The sequence below is a fragment of the Dryobates pubescens genome, chromosome W (assembly GCF_014839835.1).
Source record: "Dryobates pubescens isolate bDryPub1 chromosome W, bDryPub1.pri, whole genome shotgun sequence".
Lineage (NCBI taxonomy): Eukaryota > Metazoa > Chordata > Aves > Piciformes > Picidae > Dryobates > Dryobates pubescens.
This window is the reverse complement of record NC_071656.1, coordinates 247,252-272,414: the sequence shown is the minus strand read 5'-3', so window position 1 is coordinate 272,414 and position 25,163 is coordinate 247,252. Positions and strand designations below refer to the sequence as shown.

The following is a 25,163-nucleotide window of genomic DNA, read 5'->3' as shown; positions in this document are numbered from 1 at the left end:
TTCCTCTTGCTATTAATATATTTATAGAAGGACTTTTTGTTGTCCTTCACATCAGAGGCCAGTTTGAGTTCCAAATGTGCTTTTGCCTCTCTAATTTTCCTTCTACATGCCCTAGCAACCTCTTTAAACATCCCATGGGTTGCCTCACCTTTCTTCCAAAGATGATACACCCTCTTTTTTTCCCTTAGTTCTGTTAAAAGTTCATTACACAACCAGGCTGGCCGTCTGCCCCAGCGGCTCCTCTTCCGGCACATTGGCACAGCCTGTTCCTGAGCCTTCATCAGTTCTTTGTTGAAGTAGGTCCAGCCCTCCTGGACCCCTTTATTTTTAAGGGCTTTCTCCCAAGGAACCCTCTGAATTATTTCCTTGAGCAACCTGAAGTCCGCCCTCCGGAAGTCCAGAGTGGAGGTCTTCTTGCTGCCCCTCTTAGTTTGACCAAATACCGAAAATTCAATTATCTCATGGTCGCTGGCCCCTAAACAGCCTCCGACCACCACATCACCCACCAGCCCTTCCCTGTTGGTGAAGAGGAGGTCAAGCATAGCTTTGCCCCTGGTAGGCTCATGCAGCACCTGGGATAAGAAGCTGTCCTCCATGCAGTCTAAGAACCTCCTAGACTGTCTCCTCTCTGCTGTGTTGAGATCCCAGCAGATGTCAGGCAGGTTGAAGTCGCCCATAAGGACAAGGTCAGGCGATCTTGAGACAGCCTTAAGCTGTCTATAGAATGCTTCGTCGACATCATCCTCCTGGTTGGGTGGTCTATAACATACTCCAACCAGGATGTCTGCCCTACCGGTCTTCCCTCTAATTCTTGCCCACAAGCATTCAACCTGATCGTCCCTAATCTCTAGTTCAATGGCATCTAGTGCCTCCCTGATGTACAGGGCCACCCCTCCACCCCTTCTTCCTTGTCTATCTCTCCTGAAGAGCCTGTAGCCATCAATTGCAGCACTCCAGTCATGTGAGCCATCCCACCACGTCTCTGTGATGGCAACTACGTCATAACTTTCCTGCTGTAACAAGGCTTCCAGCTCCTCTTGTTTGTTTCCCATGCTTCGTGCATTAGTGTACATGCACCTCAGCTGGGCTGCTGGTTTGGCCTCTGACCCTAGCTTACTGCCCCCAGACTCTTGCCTGAGGGGACTAGTTTCAGCCTCTTCCCCCTTCGAAACTAGTTTAAAGCCCTGTCAATGAGAGCTGCCAGTTCCCTCCCCAGAATCTTTTTTCCTTTGGGGGACAGGCCATTCTCATATACTGTGATCTTTCCCCTTCTGATGACACACTCCATATATGGCTTCATCAAGATCATCAATAAAGATGTTGAACAGAAGTGGAGGTGATTCTGCCACTTTGCTCTGGTGAGACCTCACCTGGAGTATTGCATCCAGGTCTGGAGCCCTCAATATAGAAAGGACATGGATATAATGGAGTAGGTCCAGAGGAGGGCCAGAAAGATGATCTGGAGGTTGGAGCACCTCTGGAATACAGACAGGATGAGGGAGCTGGGGTTGTTCATCCTGGAAAAGAGAAGGCTCTGGGGAGACCTAATAGCAACCTTGCAGTACCTGGAGGGGGCCTACAAGAAGGATGGAGAGTGACTGTTTGCAAAGGCCTGTAGTGATAGGATGAGGGACAATGGCTTCAAACTAGGAAAGAACAGATTTAGATTGGATGTTAGGAACAAGTTTTTTAATATGAGGGTGGTGGAGCACTGGAACAGGTTTTCCGGGGAGGCTGTTGGGACCCCATCCCTGGAGATATTCAAAGTAGGGCTCAACAGGGCTCTGGGAAGCCAGATCTAGTTGATTATGCCCCTGCTTGCTGCAGAGTGGGTTGGACTAGATGACCTTAGGTGGTCCTTTCCAACCCAGACCATTCTATGATTCTACCATTCTATGATTCTCCTTTAACAAGTCTGCATTAGATTTTTTTAGAGAAATATTTTAGAAGAATCCTTGTTGTTATCTCCAGAAGTTATGTAATAGGATTGAAAGATATTCAAAAAATATACATACAGAATCACAGAATACATCCAGTTGGAAGAGATCGCAAAGATCATCCAGTCCAACCCTTCACCCAGCACTGAAGGGTCAACACTAAACCATGTCCCTAAGTGCCATGTCCACTCACTGCTAAAATACCTCCAAGGACAGTGACTCCACCACTGCCTTGGGCAGACATGAGCCTATAATACAGGTAATTCTTGGCAGCTTCCTGTCACTCCAGAGATCCAGATGGGTCCAGTCCCTCCATATCCTGATGGCATCCATATATATTGTGCACCATTGTCTACCAACGCCTCATACTTCTGTCCATGCAGTCCAGTATACCCTCTACTCCAGACCCTATACTCCTGGTCTTCATCAGAATTTTCACTGCCTGACCTTGGTAGTATCAGACCAAAAGTCCCCTCATTAGGATCAAGGGATGTAACCACAGTTCTCAGCTTGCATGATCATTGTTACCTTCTTGAGCCACCACAGCAGCTAACTTGACTGCCTACTCAGGTGATCCCTTCTTAACTACTGTCTTCCCTCTCAGCTCATGCAAGCAAGCTTCCAGTTTAGAAGTAGGTTCACCATCCCACTTCCTCATGTCCTCCCCCTCATCATGCAGGAAAAACCAGAGTGTTCCACATGGCATGCACCTGGGGCTCCCCTTCCCTCTGACTGGGGCAGGAGTGGAGTGATTCCTTGGGGCACTCCTAATAGCTGAGGCACTGGCTCATGGGGATGAAGAGCCACAGAGATTGTTTTCAATATTCTGGAGTAAAGACAGTCTCCACAGGTGGTATATACAGATCTGTGTTAGAATATTGTGGTAGGTTGAAGTTTCCCATTCACATTAACTAAGCACAACTAACTCAGTTGGAAGCAAATGGAAGCTGTATTTACAAGCAAAAACTACATTCTACAATGGAATGCAATGAATATGTACAAAATATGCAGTATTTACAATATTATACAGGTATTTACAATTAGAAAATAGCACAGAAACCCCCCTGTATGCCCTCTGGGTTTCCCAGAGAGCAGGGAAGCTGCTCCACTGCCCTCCTCCCCCAGCCTCCTCCCCCCCTTGTAACAGAAGAAAAGAGGACCCAAGAGGAAGGAATGTTAGCTTAAAGAATGTGTGTTAGTGTTCTTATCTTTTCTCAAAGCCAGCCAGACGCAATTACTGTCTCCCCAGCAGAACAGCCAAGACCACAGGAGAAAAGAAAAGGAATGGGATTGGAAGTGAAATGTGAATGATATTTATGGAACAACTGCCCAATGAATTTGTTTAGAATAATCTTTTAGTTTACTTTTTACACTTTTACACTTTTTCACTTTTTTTTGTGAATTATTTATATTTTTCTACTTTTCTGCTCGAAATTTGCAGCTAATTTTAAAGGCATAGCCTAAAACTGCCACAAATATGATGCTGGAGCACCTTGAATTCCCTTCATCCACATAGCCCACACGTGCATGGGACATCTTCAGATTTGTTGGGACGCTTTCATCGTCTAGATCACTGTATATAACTTCCAGCACTGCTAATTCCCTCAGGCACTGGATGCCTTCATCTTCAGTGTTCTACTTTCCTGGAAAATTCACATTATCTTCCTTGAATGGGTTCCTTGCCCTCATGCTGGAGAGGAGCCATCTCCAGAGACTGCAAATACACATTTGTTTTCCAATTGCTTTCTCAATCCCTTGGTTTCTAGTGATGGGTCCCAGTTGTTTGGCTTTTTTCCTTCTGGTAGCTGACTGCCAGCCCCATTATCCCAGCATCAGAGAAGCCAGGCAGCAATCCGCTCTCCTGGCTGGTGACTGTAATCCTTCTGCATATCTGTAAGTTCTGATGAGGTCAGGGACTGGGTAGACCTTCTTGGCCACTGTTTCTTCTTCATTACTGGGGCAGTCACTGTAGTTACTGTTTGGGTCCCCATCTCAACCATGGTATCCTCAGGTGTCATTTGGGTGCCTGCCTCTACCACAGTCATAGAATCATAGAATTGTTAGGGTTGGAAGGGACCTCAAGGATCTGAATTGTGGCTCAATAAGCACAGGCCAGGCCCAAATACCATGCTAGAAGTTGCTGGTTTTCATTGGGGTAAGTGAGGCACCCTTCTATCAGGTGGTGCGTCAGTTTACCAGGATTATTTGCCTGTTCTATGGTAAAGTCCCAGGCTAGGGGAGGTGATAACCGTCCTAAGAATCTGCCCAAATCCTTCCACCAGGGACCAGCCTCCTCAGGCCACCCTTCTCCTACACTTTTATGCCATAATGATACCAGGTTCCACAAAGTACATAATATGCCAGTAATATTGATTAGCAGTACTCAAGAGTTAACATAAGAATGAACAGGAACCTTTTGAGGCTGCATAATAAAACTCTCTATATCCATCTTGGATAGGGTAAGAGAGATGATAATAGTCACAAGATAGCTCCCTCAGCACAGCAGGGCTGCCAGCATCAGAAAGAGACACATAGCCATTATCTGTTTTGACATGTTCATAAACAAACCAAATGTTCCTAAACAAAGCAATGCTGCCAGCAAGCTCAGTGACCTGCACAGGTGCTTGTAACTTAACTATAGCAAACTTAAAGCAAAACTGCAGGTATGTTTGCTTTCCTGCACCAAAAAGGACTGTGGTGGTGTGGACCAGGCTGTGGGCCAGATGCCTACTAAAGCCCCTCTATCACTCCCCTTCTTATATGGACAGGGGAGAAGGGAGAATATAACAAAGGCCCGTGAGAAGCAATTTAATGGGATGCAAAGCCAAAGCAAAGGCTGCACATGGAAGGCAAAGCAAAGAAAGATATTATTCTCCACTTCCCATCAACATATCATGTTGGGTCACTCCTCAGGAAGCAGGGCTTCAATACACATAGTGGTTGCTCTGGAGGTCAGATGCCATCAACAAATGTCCCCACGCTTCCTTCTTTCCCTTAGCTTTTATATCTGAGCTCATGTCACATGACATGTGTGGCAGTTTTAGGCTATGCCTTTAAAAGTTAGCTGTAGATTTTGAGCAGAGGAAGTGGAGAAATATAAACAATTCACAGTTGGGTGTAAAAAGGAAAGCAAAAGATTATTCTAAACAAATTTCATTGGCCAGATGTGCAAGATGTACCCTAGCAATCTCACACATTCCACTTCATTCCTTTCCTTCTTCTCTGGCTGTTTGGCTGTTTTCTGCTCAGCTGGGAGGATTTAATCACTGCTAGCTGACCTTGCAGATAAGGACACCAACCATGTTTGAGCTAACAGTTCTCCTAACATCTTTCTCTTTTCTTCTAATTACAGAGGGAAAGGGGGGTTAGGGGAGAGCGGAGCAGTTTCCCCACTCCTTTTCAGATACCAGAAGGGGTTCAGGGGATTTTCCATGCTGTTTTCTGATTGTAAATACTTCTATAATATTGTACATACTGTATATTTGTACATATTCATTGCATTCCATTGTAGAGTGTAGTTTTTGCTTTGTAAATATAGCCTCCATTTGCTTCCCGACTGAGTGAGATGTGCTTTTTTGTTAATGTAGTGGGAAATTTCTAAACCACCACAACATGGAATACCCCTTTGGTCAGTTTGGGTCAGCTGGCTGAGCTGTGTCCCTTTCCAAGATCTTGCCCATCCCTCAGCCTACTGCTGAAGGCGGGGGGGGAGGGAATTCTGGAAAAGCACAGCCTTGATGCTTGGCTCAGCAGTAGCCAAAACACTGGTGTGTTATCAACACCCAGCTACAGCACTGCAAAACACAGCACTAGAAAGATGCTCTGTGGAGAATTAACTCCAGCTCAGCCAAACTCAAACAACTTCTTTGTTGTTGGTGGGGGTTTTTTGCCAGCCTTTTATCCAGAAAAATTAACATTGGTTGAAAACAAAAACTTTCAGATCACAATTTGCACTCTCCATCAGATTTCTGCACTGGCCAGATGGGACTACTAAAAGGCGAGTGTGTTGAGGGCTGATTCTCAACAGATTGCAGCAAAGGATCTGCTCTGCTGTGTATGAAACCCTGACCCAGAATCAGGTGGTCTATGAATGAGCACTGGGTGCCCCACGATTGAGGGCTGATCACTCCTTGCATCTCCAGCTGATGAATCAGCTCATGGATGGGAGCCAGGGAATCTTGGTTTGTGTGATATTGCCACGAGTGCATGGTCCTGGTAGCAGTTGGCACCTGTTATTCCTCAACGTGCAGCAATCCCACAATGAAGTGATACTCTGAGAGGCCAGACAGGGTAGACAGCTGTCTGATCTTCTCTGTATTCTACACCAAAAGCCCATTGATATCCCTTTGGGTCCTTGAAGTACCCTCTCCTGAGGTAATCTATGCCAAGCATAAAAAGGGCCTCTGGGCCCATCACAACGGGATGCTTGTCCCCTCTTAAGCTCACACCAGCCTCTAATACAGATAGTTCATGGCAGCCTCCTGTCACTCCAGAGATCCAGATGGGTCCAGTGCCTCCATATCGTGATGGCATCCATATATATTGTGCACCGGTGTCTACCAATGCCTCATACTTCTGTGGGTCCAAAGTCCCAGGCCATCGAATCCACACAGTCCACTATACTCTGTCAAAATAGTTGATTAAAAAATTATTAGTTGTATTGATAATTGAAGAATATTTACTTCAGTGTATTTTATATGTGGACATGCAAATTTTCAGATAATTACCACTGTGCAATATTCTATTTCATATCTATCTTTCTATTTCTGATAGATATCAGGAAATGATGAAATTCAACAGCTGCAAAAGGCTTTGCTTGATTATCTGGATGAGAACACAGAAACGGATGCATCATTAGTGGTAAATTTCAGCTTTCTGATGTAAAATATATATAAAAATAATTTCAGTAACATGTAGTGAATAAAACGATTTTGTCATGCATATTAGTGCTTCAATTAAATTGTCACCCTAACATATACTCTTGATTATATTTTCCAAAATATGGTTGATGAATTAGACTCACTTAATCTCATTATAAATCTGTTAATTTCACTCTTCTGTTTCTGTTGGTTTTGTTTTCTATGTATCCTGCTGGATTTCTCCAGTTTTCTCGGAAGTTTTATATAGCACAGTGGTTCCGTGATACAACTATGGAGACAGAGAAAGCAATTAAATCTCAGAAGGATGAGGATCCATCTGAAGGAAGTCATCATTCAAAAGATGTTGAGACCACAGGACAAATCATGCATAGAGCAGAAAGTCGCAAAATGTTTCTTCGCAGCATCATTAAAACTGCTCCATCTCAATTCAGTACATTAAAGTATGTTTCAGCAATACTAATTTCTTCATTTGATGTTTTTTTTTTAATCATTTGTGCTAAACACAACCCAATTAAAACATTGGATTTGTTGCAGGATGAATTCTGATACTGTGGACTATGAGGACGCATGCTTGATTGTTCGCTATTTGGCCTCTATGAGGCCATTTGCCCAGAGCTTCGATATTTATTTGACACAGGTAAACTGTGCGAGATGTCTTAGTACAGTGAAACAGTTGGTTTCTGATTCCAAACACTTTTGCAGTTCTGTTCATTGTAGTGCACAGGTATTTAACAGGCCATGATAACACCATATGCTTTCATATTCTGTATTGATGACATAAGTGCTTATATTTCTTGCGTGCATTTCATATGTCACATCATATGTACATTATTTTATTTGTCCATGTTTGTATATGGCAAAATCATTGTTAGATGTACATAGTAAAAGGATAATTACAAAATGTTGAAATCTTTCTTACCGTTTCTGTAAGACGCATGCTCATTTGATCTTAATTTGATTTGAAAATACAAACCAACCTGGTCAGTTGCTTGTGTACATATTAATGTCACTTTGGAAGCTGTTTGAACAGTGTGGTTTCTTTCCTTTTTCTGGGAGAAAAGCACTAACATGTTGGTATGGTGACATGTTTGAACTTCGGCACTGGCTTAGTTGTTTAGTTTAGGTTGTGTTACTTATATTGATCTACATACAGAGCCATTCTTATAATTACAGTCCCCAAATCCAACTCTTCTGTTGTAGGAACCATGATGAAAGCCACAACCAAATGGCAAAAGTAGAGTTTAAATTGAAGGGACTTTAAGCAAACATATGTGTAAATCCTGTTTGGACCAGTCTTAGAGATGTAGCAAATCCTTGTAAATATCCATGCTCAGTTGTCAATGACATGGAACTTTTTACTGTTTGAGAAGATATATAGTTTTTAGTAGACAGATGTTTTTATTTTAGTTAAATCATTTGCATGCTATTCTGCTGCATTTTTGCCTGTTAAACATTGTTTGCTACCTGCAGAAAACAATTCAATCTTTGTGTTCTTTTCCTTTATTAGATTCTACGTGTACTTGGTGAAAATGCAATTGCTGTTCGAACAAAAGCTATGAAGTGCTTGTCTGAGGTCGTTGCTGTAGACCCCAGTATTCTAGCCAGGGTAAAAAAAAAAAAAAAAGAAAGAAATAACTATCATGCACATGCGTTCTTCTGTCATACTTGAAAGAAATCTTTATTTCTTATTTTGGATCTCTGTTTTATTTATTCTTTTTAGCTGGATATGCAACGAGGTGTTCATGGACGATTAATGGATAACTCCACTAGTGTACGGGAAGCAGCTGTGGAGCTCCTTGGCCGATTTGTGCTCTGCCGTCCTCAGCTTGCTGAACAGTATTACGACATGCTGATAGAAAGAATATTGGTACAGTGACTCGTGATATTTATGATAAAAATAAGCATCATTGGAAAATTTGTTTTCAGCTGTGTTTATATGTTTAATATATGTTTATATGTTTAATATATGTTTATATGTTTAATGTATTTAATGGCACTCCTTTTTGGTTTCTTTTTGGGTCTTTTCGGGGCTGGAGGACCTCGGCAGACAGCAAGGACTGGCAGGGTCGTCTTCTCGCATGCCTGCTTGAGAGGGTGATGTCAGCTGCGGCAAATTTAAATGCGGGAGACCTGAGCCGTACGGCGCCATTTTGGCAAGAGAGCTAGTCTTCTCGCTCGATTACAGCTAGCAGCACGTGCCATGGCACATTTTCACCAAAAGGAGGGAGGTGCTGAGTCACGTGGGCTCATTCCTGAATTGTTCTCCAGTTAGGTCACATGGCCAGGGATAGGGATGGTGGTAACTGGCCGCAAAACTGTTATCAAAAGATCTGTGTCAACCCAGACTGAGGTCGAACTTAAGCAGGCAGGTGTCCAGGCAACTGGCTGCAGAGAGTGCTGGAGAATGGCACCTGAAATGGAGGGCAGCAGAGATAACACCTGCATTAGGTGTGAGCAGCTTGATTATCTGGTTAATCTAGTGGCTGAACTGAAGGAAGAAATTGCTAGAGTTAGGACTGTAAGGGGATGTGAAAGGGAGTTGGATTTGAGGAACCAGGCTCTGCAGGCTCCCCTAGCAGAAGGAGGTGACCCAAGATGCAACAGGGAATGGATACAGGTCCCTGTTAGGAGAGGCAAAGTAAAACCCTCATGGCTCCCCTCACCTTCCCAGCTACCCTTGAAAAACAAATATGGGGCACTGGAAGTTGAGGGTGAGGTGAATGAGAAGACAGAAGACACAAGATCTGAGGTGTTGCCTAAAGCAAAAAGAGGGATTGTTATTGGTGATTCCCTCCTGAGGGGAACAGAGGGCCTTATATGTCAGCCAGATCCTTCCCACAGGCCTCCCTGGAGCCCAGGTCAGAGATGTTACCAGAAGGCTGCCTAGTCTGGTACAGTCCTCTGATTGATATCTCTTCATAGTTATGCAGGTAGGGAGCGATGATGTTGAAACCAGAAGTCCAAAGGCAATCAAAAAGGACTTCAAGGCTCTGGGAGAACTGGTTGAGGGTTCAGGGGCACAGGTAATTTTTTCATCAATATCCTTAGTAGCAGGAAGGAATACTGAAAGGAACAGGAAAGCAGGTGTAATTAACAAGTGGCTCAGAGGCTGGTGCCACCAACAGAATTTTGGGTTTTTCGATCTTGGGGAACTTTCTATGGCACCGGGTCTGCTAGCAACAGATGGAGCACATCCGTTGCAGGAGGGGAGAAAAATCTTAGCACATGAGAACAGCCTATCCCACAGAAGGAAAAAGCTTCTAGGAAGGCAGTTGGCAGGTCTCATTGACAGGGCTTTAAACTAGATTTGAAGGGGGAAGGGGCTGAAACCAGTCTACCCAGACAGGAGTCTGGGAGTGGTAAGCTGGAGTCAGGGGTGAAACCAGAAGCCCAGCTAAAGTGCATGTACACTAATGCACGCAGTATGGGGAACAAACAAGAGGAGCTGGAAGCCTTGCTGCAGCAGGAAAGTTATGATGTAGTTGCCACCACAAAAACGTGGTGGGATGACTCACATGACTGGAGCACTGTAATCGATGGCTGCAGGCTCTTCAGGAGAGACAGGCAAAGGAGAAGGGGTGGAGGCGTGGCCCTGTACAACAAGGAGGCTCTATATGCCATGGAACTAGAGATTAAGGATGATCAAGTTCAGTGCCTGTGGGTGAGAATTAGAGGGAAGGCCAACAAGGCTGATATCCTGTTTGGAGTCTGTTATAGACCACCCAACCAGGATGAAGAGGTTGATGAATTATTTTATAGGCAGCTAGAGGCTGTCTCAAGATCGCCAGACCTTGTTCTTATGGGCGATTTTAACCTGCCTGATATCTGCTGGGATCTCAACACAGCAGAGAGGAGACAGTCTAGAAGGTTCTTAGAGTGTATGGAGGACAGCTTCTCATCCTAGGTGCTGTGTGAGCCTACCAAGGGGTAAGGCTTTGCTTGATCTTCTTTTTAGAGAGAAGGGCTGGTGGGAGATGTGGTGGTTGGAGGCTGCCTGGGGACCAGTGACCATGAAATGTTTGAGTTTTCAAAATGCAGTCAAGCTAAGAAGGGTATCAACAAGACCTCCACTCTGGATATCCGGAGGGCAGACTTCAGATTAGTTAAGGAACTACCTCAGAAGGTTCCTTGGGAAACAGCCCTTAAAAACAAAGGGGTCCAGGAGGGCTGGTCCTACTTCAAGAAAGAAATGTTGAAGGCACAGGAACAGGCTGTGCCAATGTGCCAGAAGATGAGCTGCTGGGGTAGACGGCCGGCCTGGAAGGGCAATGAACTTCTGAGCAAATTAAGGGGAAAAAAAGAGGGTGTATCATGTTTAAGGATGTTGCTAGGTCATGTAGGAAAAAAATTAGATATGCAAAAGCCCATTTAGAGGTTAGACTGGCCTCTGCTGTGAAGGACAACAAAAAATACTTTTACAAATATATTAATCAGGAACAGTGTGGCCAGCAGGAGCAGGGAGGTCATTCTGCCCCTGTACACTGCACTGGTTAGGCCGCACCTCGAGTACTGTGTCCAGTTCTAGACCCCTCAGTTTAGGAAGGATGTTGACTTGCTGGAACGAGTCCAGAGAAGAGCAACAAAGTTGGTGAGGGGTTTGGAACACAAGCCCTACAAGGAGAGGCTGAGGGAGCTGAGGTTGCTTAGCCTGGAGAAGAGGAGACTGAGGGGTGACCTTATTACTCTCTACAACTACCTGAAGGGAGGTTGTAGACAGATGGATGTTGGTCTCTTCTCCCAGGCAGCCAGTACCAGGACAAGAGGACACAATCTCAGGCTGTGCCAGGGGAGGTTTAGGCTGGATGTTAGGAAGAAGTTCTATACAGAGAGAGTGATTGCCCATTGGAATGGGCTGCCCGGGGAGGTGGTGGAGTCATCATCATTGGAGGTGTTCAGGAGGAGACTTGATGGGGTGCTTGGAGGAAGTAGTTAGAGACCTGAGAAGCCACTTGAATCCCCACAAGGCCATGGGACCAGATGGGATCCATCCTAGGGTGCTGAGAGAGCTGGCAGATGAGCTGGCCAAGCCACTATCCATCATTTTTCAGCAGTCCTGGCTCACTGGAGAGGTCCCAGATGACTGGAAGCTGGCCAACGTGGTGCCCATCCACAAGAAGGGCCGGTTGGATGAGCCAAGGAATTCCAGGCCTGTCAGCCTGACCTCAGTGCCAGGAACAGGTCATCCTGAGTGCAATCACACAGCACTTATAGGATGGCCAAGGGATCACATCCAGCCAGCATGGATTTAGGAAGGGCAGGTCCTGCCTGACCAACCTGATGTCCTTCTATGATCAGGTGACCCACATGGTGGATGTGGGGAAGGCTGTGGATGTAGTCTACCTGGACTTCAGCAAGGCCTTTGACACTGTTCCCCACAGCAAACTCCTGGCCAAGCTGTTAGCCCATGGCTTGGATGGGAGCACACTGCATTGGGTTAGGAAGTGGCTGGAGGGCGGAGCCCAGAGAGTGGTGGTGAATGGTGCCACATCCAGCTGGCAGCCAGTCCCTAGTGGTGTCCCTGAGGGAGTGCTGGACTCTATCCTGTTCAATATCTTTATTGACGATCTGGATGAGGGCATTGAGTCCATCATCAGTAAATTTTCAGATGACACCAAGCTGGGGGCAGGTGTTGTTCTGTTAGAGGTTAGGAGAGCTCTGCAGAGGGACGTTGACAGTATGGACAGATGGGCAGAGTCCAAGGGCATGAAATTCAACACATCTAAGTGCCGTGTTCTACACTTTGGCCACAGCAACCCCATGCAGTGCTACAGGCTGGGGTCAGAGTGGCTGAAGAGCGGCCAGGTGGAAAGGGACCTGCGGGTGCTGGTTGATAGCGGCCTGAACATGAGCCAGCAGTGTGCCCAGGTGGCCAAGAAGGCCAATGACATCCTGGCCTGCATCAGAAATAGTGTGGCTAGCAGGAGCAGGGAGGTCATTCTGCTCCTGTACTCTGCACTGGTTAGGCCACACCTCGAGTACTGTGTCCACTTCTGGGCTCCTCAATTTTAGAAGGACATTGAGATACTTGAACAGAGAAGGGCAACAAAGCTGGTGAGAGGTCACAAGTACAAGCCCTATGAGGAGCAGCTGAGGGAGCTGGGATTGTTTAGCCTGGAGAAGAGGAGACCTTATTGCTGTCTACAACTACCTGAAGGGTGGTTGTAGCCAGGAGGGAGTTGGTCTCTTCTCTCTAGCAACCAGCACCAGAACAAGAGGACACAGTCTCAAGCTGTGCAGGGGAAGTTTAGGCTCAAGGTGAGGAGAAAGTTCACAGAAAGAGTAATTTGCCATTGGAATGGGCTGCCCAGGGAGGTGGTGGAGTCACTGTCCTTGGAGGTGTTCAGAGAAGGATTGGACATGGCACTTGGTGCCATGGTTTAGTCATGAGGTGTTAGGTATTAGGTAATAGGTTGAACTTGATCTCTGAGGTCTTTTCCAACCTGTTTGATTCTGTGATTCCATGATAACACTAGCTTTTAGCATCCATGTCAGATTTTTCATCAAATGTTACTCATTTGCTATAGTTACATGTTAAAACATTTGTAAAGGGTTTTAGATATGCATATGAGCATAAAGTTGTTCATCCTGATATTCAGATTAAATTTTGACAAGGTAATATGAAATGAAACTAGTCATCCTTCTCCTTAGATGAAGCCTAGGAAAATGAAAAAGATTTGCTGTATGTACCTTATCCATAAACTTTATTCAAAGGCTTTTCAACTATTACAGTTCGCATCTACAAAGGATCTTATGTGTTCCAACACAGTAGCTAAAGCATAATCACATCTAACTTGTAAGGTCTTGAATTAAGAAATGGAATTATACATTTGCAACATTATGAGCTCTGAAATGGGAGCATATAAATGGAGGAAGCAATTAGGTATTCTGTTGCAAATAAAGTGGTACAAGTTATGCTGACCTTTTCTTTAAATGCACTCCAGAATAATTTCACTGCCTTTTCTAAATACATTTTGCAGGTCAGATTGGGTGATCTTCAAATATTAATTCATATGTCTGACGTTTTCAAGAGCATAATGCTTTTCTCCTCACAGGATACTGGTATCAGTGTCAGAAAAAGAGTCATAAAGATACTTAGGGATATCTGCATTGAACAACCAACATTTCCCAAAATTACAGAGATGTGTGTGAAAATGATTCGGAGAGTCAATGATGAAGAAGGCATTAAGGTAGAATGAAACATATTCTTAAGGAATTTAATTATCATAATGTCTTTCTATATTTTGACCCCCCAAAAAATGTATTGGTCCTTTGTAATTTTTATTCACTTTCAATTTTTGAGAGCAAATATCTTAACTTTCTACATTGGTGTCTGACTCAGTTTTCTTTCTTTTCTTCCTTTGATTTTTTTCAAGTTCTTGATGACAATCAAATGGGTTTTTAAAGTTATTCTTTAGAGTTTTGAGTTGTTTTTCTCCTTACAAGTGTTGTCTTTAGTATTTCTCTTTTCTAAAAAGTAAAATTGGCATTTAAAGCTCCTTTATGCACACAAAATAAATTAAGTCAAAATTAAATACTTGATGTTAGTATATGCCAAGTTTATAAGTTCTGTGTATATGAAAAAAATATAAAGTATTCATCTGTGCTAATTTTGCATTAATTCTGAATGTTTAATGAATCTGTTATCCCTCCTAAAATGTTACTTATGTGATCATATACTACATATTCTATTTGCGCTATGTATATGCAGAAGGGCATACAACTAAGTGTTGAAACATAAACCTGACACTGATATTTGTGGTTTGTTTTAACAAAATTTATTTTTAAATTGCTGAGTAATTATTAATACACCTGTAATAGTTATGTATTGTGCTTTTAGTGGGATTTGAAAACTGCAACTTTAAAGCTGCAGCATATATTTTTACCACTTGAGATACATTAATGCCAAATGCCTTTCAAAGACGACTGTTAAGAAGTAGATGAATAGCTGGATCCCAGGAGCTGCTAGGAAAGGATGACCTTGTTCTCTCTCCTTTCCCCTACCTTTCCATCAACATCAGAAAGATGAGGCAGTATCTGCAAAGTTGGGGTTTTTTGTTTCCATGAATGAGGAATGCTTCTTACAACCATATGCTTTATAAGTAGCTCATAAGTAGTTCACTTTCATTCTATTCCATCTTCTCCTCCATCCAAACACATTGGAAGGGAACTAACTTCCTATGTTTGGGTAGAGAGACTTTGCTTCTCTCTCTTCTCCACCTTGTCACAGCTGTTCTGAAAATGCCAGTGAATCTACAATTACTGCAAACTTTGCTGTAGAAATTGTAATATTGTGTTTTGCTGTCAGTGTCTCAGGGTATTACATTTTCCCAAGGAATGTAGATTAGTGCAGGAAAGTGGTAACTCCATTTTCTGTAGTATCAGTGACCATTTTAGTGAAGCTTGCTTTAGAGGCCAGTATAAGTTCTGTAATAGTAGATCTGGGTCTGTCTCATAATAGTCACTACAACAGTCTCACTTAGGTTGAATAATTCCTTATGAAATGGCATGTATTTTCAACAAATCTATTGTATGGATGTAACAGAAATAATACCTATGTGCCAAGACAAGTGTATTTATTTCTGGTAATGTGTTTTGTTGGTTTTTTTTTAACTTCAGAAATTAGTAAATGAGACATTCCAGAAGCTCTGGTTTACTCCTACTCCACACCACGACAAAGAAGCAATGACCAGGAAAATACTAAACATCACTGATGTGGTATGATAAACAAAATTGAATTAATTGTGTGCAGACTGTAGGAACAGACTGTAGGAAACTTTAAATGCTCACTAATCTGCTGGGCAGTAACAGCTGAGACCACATTATATTCAGGTTGTGTAAAATACTTGTTCAGTTAAAACACAGCAAATTTCTGTTATATTTAACATTTTTCAGGAAATGCTCATAGCAGCATATAATTAAGTCTACTTAAGAAGTTGTCTCTTAAAAGAAAAAAAAATTTGAAAGGTTAATAACTTTTAACAAATACAGGGGCATGTTCCCATCCAGGGTAAACTAGGGTCTGCATAGCTTTATCTACTTTTCAGGAGCAGCAAATTAAACAGCATGTCTCAAAAAACCTATTTCAAATAAAATGTGAAATTGTGTTGTGTAAAATCACTGTGCTGAAGAGGTATTTTAATATCAGTTATACCAAGATGTAAATATCAAAGTACTTGCTTATAATTTTGAGATTAAACTCCATCTTGCTTTTCAAGATTTCTACTAAATGGCATTGTAGTGTGCATTTTTCCAGACTGGGAAATTAGTTGATTTGACTTCAGCCTAATTCTCAGTTCTCCCATCTATTCTATTTTGGAGATCCTTTGAGCTGTTCCTGACATGGTACCAGTGAAGGCTTAGTTCGTTTATATAAATATATATATATGTATAGATGCACATGTTCATTTTTTGTATGTCAGGCTTGTACTTGTGCTTTAATCTGTACAAAATGTTGTTGTACAAAACCAAAATTTTATTTACATTAGATCCGGCAATCTCCAGTAAAATGTGTAGTCCTTGTGTTGTATGGGATACAAGTTCTGAGATCACTTAAATGTGAGAACTGTTTTTCAAATGCACAAGACAGTTTCTGACCTCCAAAGATATTGTACTGAATGTATATGAAAATATATCTATGCATGTTTACTGATCTTTTTAGATGACATCTGTATTGATGTAATTTTTCTTCAGATGCCTTTTTTAACCATTTATTCTCAAAACTATTTTTAGGTTGCAGCTTGTAGAGATACAGGGTATGATTGGTTTGAACAACTTCTTCAAAATGTAAGTAATGAGTTTGAATATATGGCACAATCATTGTAAGAATTTTAACATTTCTTTTGGTAATAAAACACACTGAAGGGAGACTACACGGAGCAGTCCTTTATAGTAGACAAATTAAATTCATGCCCTTCAAACATCTGACTGTTTTGAAATCTTCATTGGTGTAATTTTCTTTGTTTCCAAAATGAGTTTCTTTCCATATGATCTGTTTTAAAAATAACTTTTTGGTGGGGAGAAGTTTTGTTTGGTTGATTTTAATTTCATGGTCTCTTCAGTAGTGAGTGACATAACATGAAGTCCACAGCTAAGATACTTAATTCTGAAATGAGACCTCTAGTGTAATGCCATTTTTTTAAATGGTAAATACATTTACACATCCAATATATTTGTTACTCAATTTATAGAAGCAATGGGTCTTCAGAGTTTAGCTTACTTCTAGAACTATGTTTCATTTTGGTTTGATATTGTTGTTTTGTGTCAAAACCAAATTTTCTTTTTGAATTTGCTACATTTTTTTCTCTAAGCATTTTAAAAATCCTTCTAATTCATTAGTTACTGCTGTCAAGTATTACTGCATTATTGTTTTCTGCATGATTTAAATAAGCACAGTTAGGTTTCATCCCAATGCAAAAATCAGTATAACTTTTTGGTCCTTTTTTCACAGCTAATTTTTCTTCTCTTGCATTTTAGTTTGATTTTTAAATTCCTTTTACCATATATCTTTTGTGGAGAAGACTGTAGTTTAAAATCCTTGTGCATCTGTAGTAATTATTACAAAACCAGCATGTATCCAATATAAATGAATGCACACCCAATAGTAAATTTTTTCTTTCATCTGCTATAGCTGTTGAAGTCAGAAGAGGATGCCTCATATAAACCTGTGAAGAAAGCCTGTACTCAACTTGTTGACAATTTGGTTGAGCACATTCTTAAATATGAGGAATCCTTATCAGGTAATATTGTTTACAACCCAGTAGCTCCTTTGAATTTTATATGATACTGTAACAGCGTTGGTTCAATTTACTATCACAAAAAGTTATATACACAATTCAAATGATGAAATGGATAGTAATGAATTATTATATGTAAGTTTGTTATGAACTTTTGAGCACTGTATAATAATAAAGCATCCCTAATTTTCTCTAGCTAACCTCAATAACAGAACTACTTTTAAAATAAAATCTTTAAACTTCTAGATCACTGAAAACAAAACAAACATGGCAAGCTTTATTTGCATTAATATTGTTTTACACTTGTAAATAGGTATCATTGACTGGGTCAGTGTTCTATGTACAGTAAGTCATTTAAAAACTAGTGATAACTTTGAAGCATCTTTGCTTCTATATCATATATTTTGTGATCACATACAAATGTCAACACATTATGTACTCATCTCTAATCTAATAAGAATATTCTATACTGATCTTGAAAGATATATTATGAAAGAGAGATTAATATGATGGTTTGGCCATATGTTTTTCATTGCTGAAACATTACTTTGTGTATTTTCTAATTTTTTTGCAGATTCTGACAACAAAGGTGTGAATTCTGGTCGCTTGGTTGCTTGCATAACCACTTTGTTCTTATTCAGCAAAATCAGGCCCCAGCTAATGGTTAAACACGCCATGACCATGCAGCCATACTTGACCACTAAATGTAGTGTAAGTAGATAAAATTAGAAAAGCAGTCTTATTTTTTCTGTTCCCCAGATATTTAAGCATGGAAATTAATTACTGTCTTGTATGCTTGATGAAACTGAATATAGCAAGGCCTTTGCCCCACAGCAAACTGCTGTCTAAGCTGTCAGCTCGTGGCTTGGACAGCAACACTCTGTTCTGGGTTAGGAACTGGCTGGAGGGCCGAGCCCAGAGAGTGGTGGAGAACAGTGCCACATCCGGCTGGCGGCCAGTCACCAGTGGCATCCCCCAGGGATCAGTGCTGGGCCCCATCCTCTTTAACATCTTCATTGATGATCTGGATGAGGGGATTGAGTCAGTCATCAGCAAATTTGCAGATAACACCAAGTTGGGAGCAGATGTTGATCTGTTAGAGGGCAGAAGGTCTCTGCAGAGGGACCTCGACCAACTGGACAGATGGGTGGAGTCCAACAGGATGGCATTCAACAAGTCCAAGTGCCGGGTGCTGCACTTTGGCCACAGCAACCCCATGCAGAGCTACAGGCTGGGGTCGGAGTGGCTGGAGAGCTCCCAAAAAGAGAGGGACCTGGGGGTGATGATTCACAGCCGCCTGAACATGAGACAGCAGTGTGCCCAGGTGGCCAAGAAGGCCAATGGCATCCTGGCCTGCATCAAGAATAGTGTGGCCAGCAGGAGCAGGGAAGTCATTGTGCCCCTGTACTCTGCACTGGTTAGGCCACACCTTGAGTACTGTGTCCTGTTCTGGGCCCCTCAGTTTAAGAAGGACATCGAGACACTTGAATGTGTCTAGAGAAGGGCAAGGAGGCTGGTGAGAAGCCTTGAGCACAAGCTCTATGAGGAGAGGCTGAGGGAGCCGGGATTGTTTAGCCTGGAGAAGAGAAGGCTCAGGGGAGACCTTATTGCTGTCTACAACTACCTGAAGGGTGGTTGTAGCCAGGAGGGAGTTGGTCTCTTCTCTCTAGCAACCAGCACCAGAACAAGAGGACACAGTCTCAAGCTGCACCAGGGGAAGTTTAGGCTCGAAGTGAGGAGAAAGTTCTTAACTGGTCCCAGGTGGCCAGTACCAGAACAAGAGGACACAGTCTCAGGCTGCGCCAGGGGAGGTTCAGGCTAGATGTTAGGAAAAAGTTCTATACAGAAAGAGTGATTGCACATTGGAATGGGCTGCCTGGGGAGGTGGTGGAGTCGCCATCACTGGAGGTTTTCAGGAGGAGACTTGATGGGGTGCTTGATGCCGTGGGTTAGTTGTTTGGGTGGTGTTGGATTGGTTGATGGGTTGGACGCGATGATCTTGAAGGTCTCTTCCAACCTGGTTTATTCTATGTATTCTATGTATTACAACTGTGAGAGTCGTTCACCATTGTAATGGGCTGCTCAGGGAGGTGGTGGTGTCACCATCCCTGGAGGTGTTCAAAGGGGATTGGACATGGCACTTGGTGCCATAGTCTAGTCATGAGGTCTGTGGTGACAGGTTGGACTTGATGATCTTTGAGGTCTCTTCCAACCTTGGTGATTCTGTGATTCATTAATATCATATCTTCTGAAGATATATAGATCCTTGTAATGATCTCTATAGCTTCCAAGATGCCATTTCTCACCCTCTACATTCATGTTTTACAGCCAAATGAAACCGAAACCTGCACCACCAATTTAACACACAAATCATAAAACTAAAAGTACAGTTCCATAAAATAATGATTTAACATATATTAAATATTACAGAAGGAAAACGTCCTGCACTGTCCTCTTCAGCACATCTCTTCCTTCCCTACCTCTGCTGTTTTTGTATTCCTGTTACAGTTTGAGCTGGGTGCCCCCTGATGCGTTCACTTCCTGTGTCCAGAAGTCCAGCCCAGAGGGATGGACACAGGAAATTGTGTGTATTTCCTACCATAATTCTTTGCACCACTATAAGATCCAGTGCGGGGTCTGGCACTTTCTCTTTTCTTCCTCCTCCGCCAGCCGGTAACTGGGGGAGATGTCTGCTGGCTTTGGGCCTGACTAGGCCCAAGGCCACAGGGGGATGGGCAGTCTCAGACCTGGCCAGCTGAGACTAGCCCAGCAGAGGGAGGGGGAAGAAGGAGCCCTGAGGGTCTCGGGTGTACCCTCAGGTGGGAATGGGATGCCTCTGGGTTTGCTTTGGGATCTTCCTTTGTCACTGCGCTTTGGGTTTTCTGTAACATTCACCACTTTCTATTTAAACTTTCATCACTTTTGCAATCCGTTTGTCTGTTTTATTCCTGCCCGTGGGGGGGGGAGGGGGCTGCCTCAACCCAGCACAATTCCCCTGTAAGAAAAAAATGGCAGAGAGCTATAATGAACCCCTTCCTCTGAAACACTGCTTTGGTTTCTGCCATTTTGATTAGCACAATTGGCTCAGTGAAGGTTGTGATAGACCCCTGATCTTGCAGAAGAAGCAGGGGCAGGATCATGCAGCCATGGCTTGGCTGGGTGGGTGGCAGCAATCCATTATATTAGGTCAGATGCCCAGGGCAGGGCAGGTTTGAAGAATACAAATACAAATACAAATGCTAATATTAATACTAATACTACTACTTATAATAACAACAACAACAACAAAACTTAGCTTGTAGACATAGTCTAGCATTCTACAGGTTTAGGCCTGGGGCATTTTCTTGGCACATCTACAACAGACTTTTAAAGCTCCTCCTGGTCAAACACTATAGGAAAGGATTATCTTATTATAACTTGCTTCTACATCTCTTTAGTGTGCGCCAGAAATTTTGAACTTATACAGGTTGAGTCAAATTATAGAATTACCAGTCAACTTGAATATTTAAAGAGCCTGATAGTAACAATTGGAAATTATTCTGTGTGATTAGTGAGCTTGATTTGTCAAAAAGACAATTTCTAGCAGGTTGTATATTTAATATATGTTTTCCATAGAGTCCTTACTCTCATATACAGCCATGATAATGCAAACTAATAATAATTCTAATTGCAATTTCTGTATTTGTGTGCATTATTATCTATTTTGTTTAAAACACATTCAGCCATAGTAAAACTTCATTTGTTACCAATACCTGTTCAGAGGTGGTGTATGCTCTCTAGTGTGTATACATTCAGGAAGGGTTCCTAGATTTGTTATAGGATTCCAAAAAAGTTTTCAGGTCTGTCACAGACTTGATGAAGTGAAGTTATCATTCATCAGATTTTTTTTCAATTGTTTTTTGTTTCCCTCCAGAAGTTCTGTAGAAAACAAAAACTTGCTTTCAAAATAATATGTATTTTAAAAGCAGATGTAAACTATATAAATGGTCTTTTAAATCTTTATCAAATATCTTACATAAGATATATAATTGTATTATACTATTATGTATCTGTAATATATCAATATGTATTGGTATATAATTTTATTGTATTAATATTATTGTGTATTATTAATGCATAATACTGCGTAATACATATTAATAATATTTAACTTATAGGTAACACAGCCAGAAATGTTAAATACTATAAATACTGTTGTTTCAGACCCAGAATGATTTCATGGTGATCTGCAATGTTGCAAAAATCCTAGAACTTGTAGTGCCACTAATGGAGCACCCAAGTGAGACATTTCTTGCCACTATTGAGGAAGACCTCATGAAACTCATCATCAAATATGGCATGACAGTAAGCTTTTATTTGCTGCTATTCAGTGGATTCCCTTCCACATTGTAATACAGGTTTTGAGTTAAAGGAAGTCTATCTTAATTATGAAGATAACTTTTGAGCCAAAAAAAAAAATCTGTTCTTGTTTTATCAGTGTTTGTACATATTGTTGCTGTATTTTAACAATTTTAAGATTGGGCAAGTTTTCATAGAAGTCTAGGAGATGGGCATTACATCTGTTAGATCCTTAGTTTTAGTTATACATAGCTTTTTCCTGCAAAAACTCACAAAAATCTCAGCTTTAACTTCTAAATATATAACTCATTTGTTCTTTCTTGATCCTAGGTTGTTCAGCATTGTGTGAGCTGTCTTGGGGCTGTTGTGAACAAAGTCACCCAGAACTATAAATTTGTGTGGGCCTGTTTTAACAGATACTATGGTAAGTTAAATCACAACATGCAATTGTCACTCTTCAGTTTTGGCTATAAGTCCTGCCGTAGGGATACACCATGACTTAATACTGTGATCAACTTTTATTTTGCTGTAGGTGCACTCTCAAAATTAAAAAGTCAACATCAAGAAGACTCCAACAGTACAATACTTACTGCCAATAAACCAGCACTCCTTAGATCACTTTTCACTGTTGGAGCATTGTGTCGGCATTTTGATTTTGATCAGGAGGATTTTAAGGGCAACAGTAAGGTAAAATAACTTATATTTGAGTTCCATGACTTACGTTTGTTTAATGTTCCACATCAATTTGAAAGCAATGTTCATTGTCCCTCAAAAAATATCTTCTCACTCTACAGCTCCCTGAAAGTAAGTTGTAGTGAAGTGGAGGTTGAGCTCTTCTCCCAAGAAACAAGAAATGGGACAAGAGGAAATGGCCTAAAGTTGCACCAGGAGAGGTTTAGAATGGATATTAGAAAAACCACTGAAATAGACTCCCCGGGGAGGTGGTCGAATCCCCATCCCTGGAGGTGTTTAAAAGATGCAGATATGTGATACTGAGGGACATGGTTTAGCACCAGACTTGGTAATGTTAAAGAATGGTTTGACTTGGTGATCTTAAAAATCTTTTCCAACTTAAATGATTCTATTATTCTATGTAATTTTTTCTAAATGTATACAATAAAGGCCATACAGTATGACTGTGTTTCTCCTTTTTGGTTTTTATGCATTTTACTAGAGATTAAAAATAACTATTTCATTTTCAAATAGCTATTATTTTTGTTTTTATTTCCTCAGGTTAACATTAAGGATAAAGTACTTGAACTGCTGATGTATTTTACAAAGCATTCAGATGAAGAAGTACAGACAAAAGCCATTATTGGCCTTGGTAAGAAATATTAATAGTTTTTATTATTCTACTATAGTAAAAAATCCATGCATTTCAGCACAAATTAATTTATTTGTGTAGTGACAGGGGTGTTTATTTAAAATCATAGTTCACTGCATGTTTGTCATGGAGTGAGTTGAATCTGCTGCTCACTTTTTTGTTGGAGGAGCAGGAAGGTTAGCCCTTGCACTAAACCATTACAATGTTTTATCTGGGAACAGGCTATAGAAATGTAGTCAAAGGAATACTCTGAAGTTGCATACTTCTTCAGTAGAGCAGATACTTTTGACAGTGAATACCTTTTTATGTGTGACCAAGTCTTTAAAAGCATCAGGTTTCCAAATTAATGGAAATATTATTTTTCCCCACATGAAAGCATAACTCCAAATATTCTTTTGCAGTCCACCAAAGTATGATTAAAGAATAACAAGAAAAAATGCTAGAAAAACTTTGAGACTTTTAAGTGTAAGGGAGTCAAGGGAACTCTGGCAGTTTGTACCAGATGGGGGATGCTCTGGAAGATTTAATGAGATATTGAGATGATGTTGTAGTCTAAACATTACAATTTGTTTGGGGATTTTGACAATATTTAAAATTTAAATCATTTCTGTATCTGAAGGCATTAGTATGGTATCTCAGTGACTTACAGTAGTACATGAACTGACACTGAGTGGTTTGTATCATGTTCATCCTCTGCTCAAGGGCCAAAACAATACATGTGAAAGGATCTTGTTTGGACAGATAGGCCTTGGTTTCTGGAAGAGTTCAGTTCATAGTTATGGCTTATTCTGAAGAAAGTTCTCCCATGCATGTGAGCTTGCATTGTATGATTTAACTGTAGACATTAATTTGCCTCCTTATGCTGCTTTTTAGGTGACTTTTTAAATGTCCTGCTTCAGTTCAGGCTAGGGAGGACTGTGAGGATAAGGACTGAAACTGAATCTTGATTTGATATTCTCTAAGGAAACTATTTCAGACAACTGAGCAGGATTAATGGTTTTAGAGTTGCCACTGTTGCAGATGCAATGCTACAGTGTTCTGGACTAGCTGGAGGTTTTTCTAGGCATTGTGTCAAGATGCACAGCACTTACTGTAGCCTGTTCTAATTTAATTGTCCTCTACACAATGTTGCACATGGGATAGGGGCTATCTTCCTAACCATAGACATGATTGCTGTACTCATGGATGCTGAGAATGTTGCATTTGTCAAAAATGTCTCTAAGTTACAGTCCGATCAGTTTGGGGTAAGAAAAGAAAACAGAGGTGGCTACCACTAGGCATTCTTCAGATTTTTATTTTTCCTCTGCCTGTAAGCTCATTAGTCTTTATTTTAATTAAAACTCAGACAACTGTTTTCAGTGATATATTAATCTCATTTAAGTACTGATTCCATTTTGAAGGTAACTGCACTGGTTAGGCCACACCTTGAGTACTGTGTCCAGTTCTGGGCCCTTCAGTTTAAGAAGGACATTGAGACACTCGAACATGTCCAGAGAAGGGCAACAAGGCTGGTGAGAAGCCTTGAGCACAAGCCCTACGAGGAGAGGCTGAGGGAGCTGGGATTGTTTAGCCTGGAGAAGAGGAGGCTCACGGGAGACCTTATTGCTGTCTACAACTACCTGAAGGGTGGTTGTAGCCAGGAGGGAGTTGGTCTCTTCTCTCTAGCAACCAGCACCAGAACAAGAGGACACAGTCTCAAGCTGCACCAGGGGAAGTTTAGGCTCAAGGTGAGGAGGAAGTTCCTCACTGAGAGAGTCATTCGCCATTGGAATGGGCTGCCCAGGGAGGTGGTGGAGTCACCATCCCTGGAGGTGTTCAAGAGGAGATTGGACATGGCACTTGGTGCCATGGTCTAGTCATGAGGTCTGTGGTGACAGGTTGGGCTCGATGATCTTTGAGGTCTCTTCCAACCTTGGTGATTCTGTGATTCTGTGCTGGATGTACAGAGATG

At 41.7% G+C, this 25,163-nt stretch overlaps 1 protein-coding gene across 1 annotated transcript in view; it reads left to right on the top strand.

Annotated features, from left to right (window-relative positions):
* The window catches only part of LOC104301319 (nipped-B-like protein), a 254,016-nt gene that overhangs the window by 212,645 nt on the left and 16,208 nt on the right, over window positions 1-25,163 (top strand). Inside the window, exons 25-38 of the mRNA XM_054177739.1 lie at window positions 6,711-6,797; window positions 7,043-7,257; window positions 7,352-7,454; window positions 8,325-8,423; window positions 8,538-8,684; window positions 13,870-14,004; window positions 15,434-15,532; window positions 16,547-16,600; window positions 17,445-17,553; window positions 18,125-18,261; window positions 21,754-21,894; window positions 22,219-22,312; window positions 22,421-22,575; window positions 23,122-23,212. Coding sequence (XP_054033714.1) covers window positions 6,711-6,797; window positions 7,043-7,257; window positions 7,352-7,454; window positions 8,325-8,423; window positions 8,538-8,684; window positions 13,870-14,004; window positions 15,434-15,532; window positions 16,547-16,600; window positions 17,445-17,553; window positions 18,125-18,261; window positions 21,754-21,894; window positions 22,219-22,312; window positions 22,421-22,575; window positions 23,122-23,212 — 1,666 coding nt within the window. The remainder of the gene's footprint in view (window positions 1-6,710; window positions 6,798-7,042; window positions 7,258-7,351; window positions 7,455-8,324; window positions 8,424-8,537; window positions 8,685-13,869; window positions 14,005-15,433; window positions 15,533-16,546; window positions 16,601-17,444; window positions 17,554-18,124; window positions 18,262-21,753; window positions 21,895-22,218; window positions 22,313-22,420; window positions 22,576-23,121; window positions 23,213-25,163) is intronic.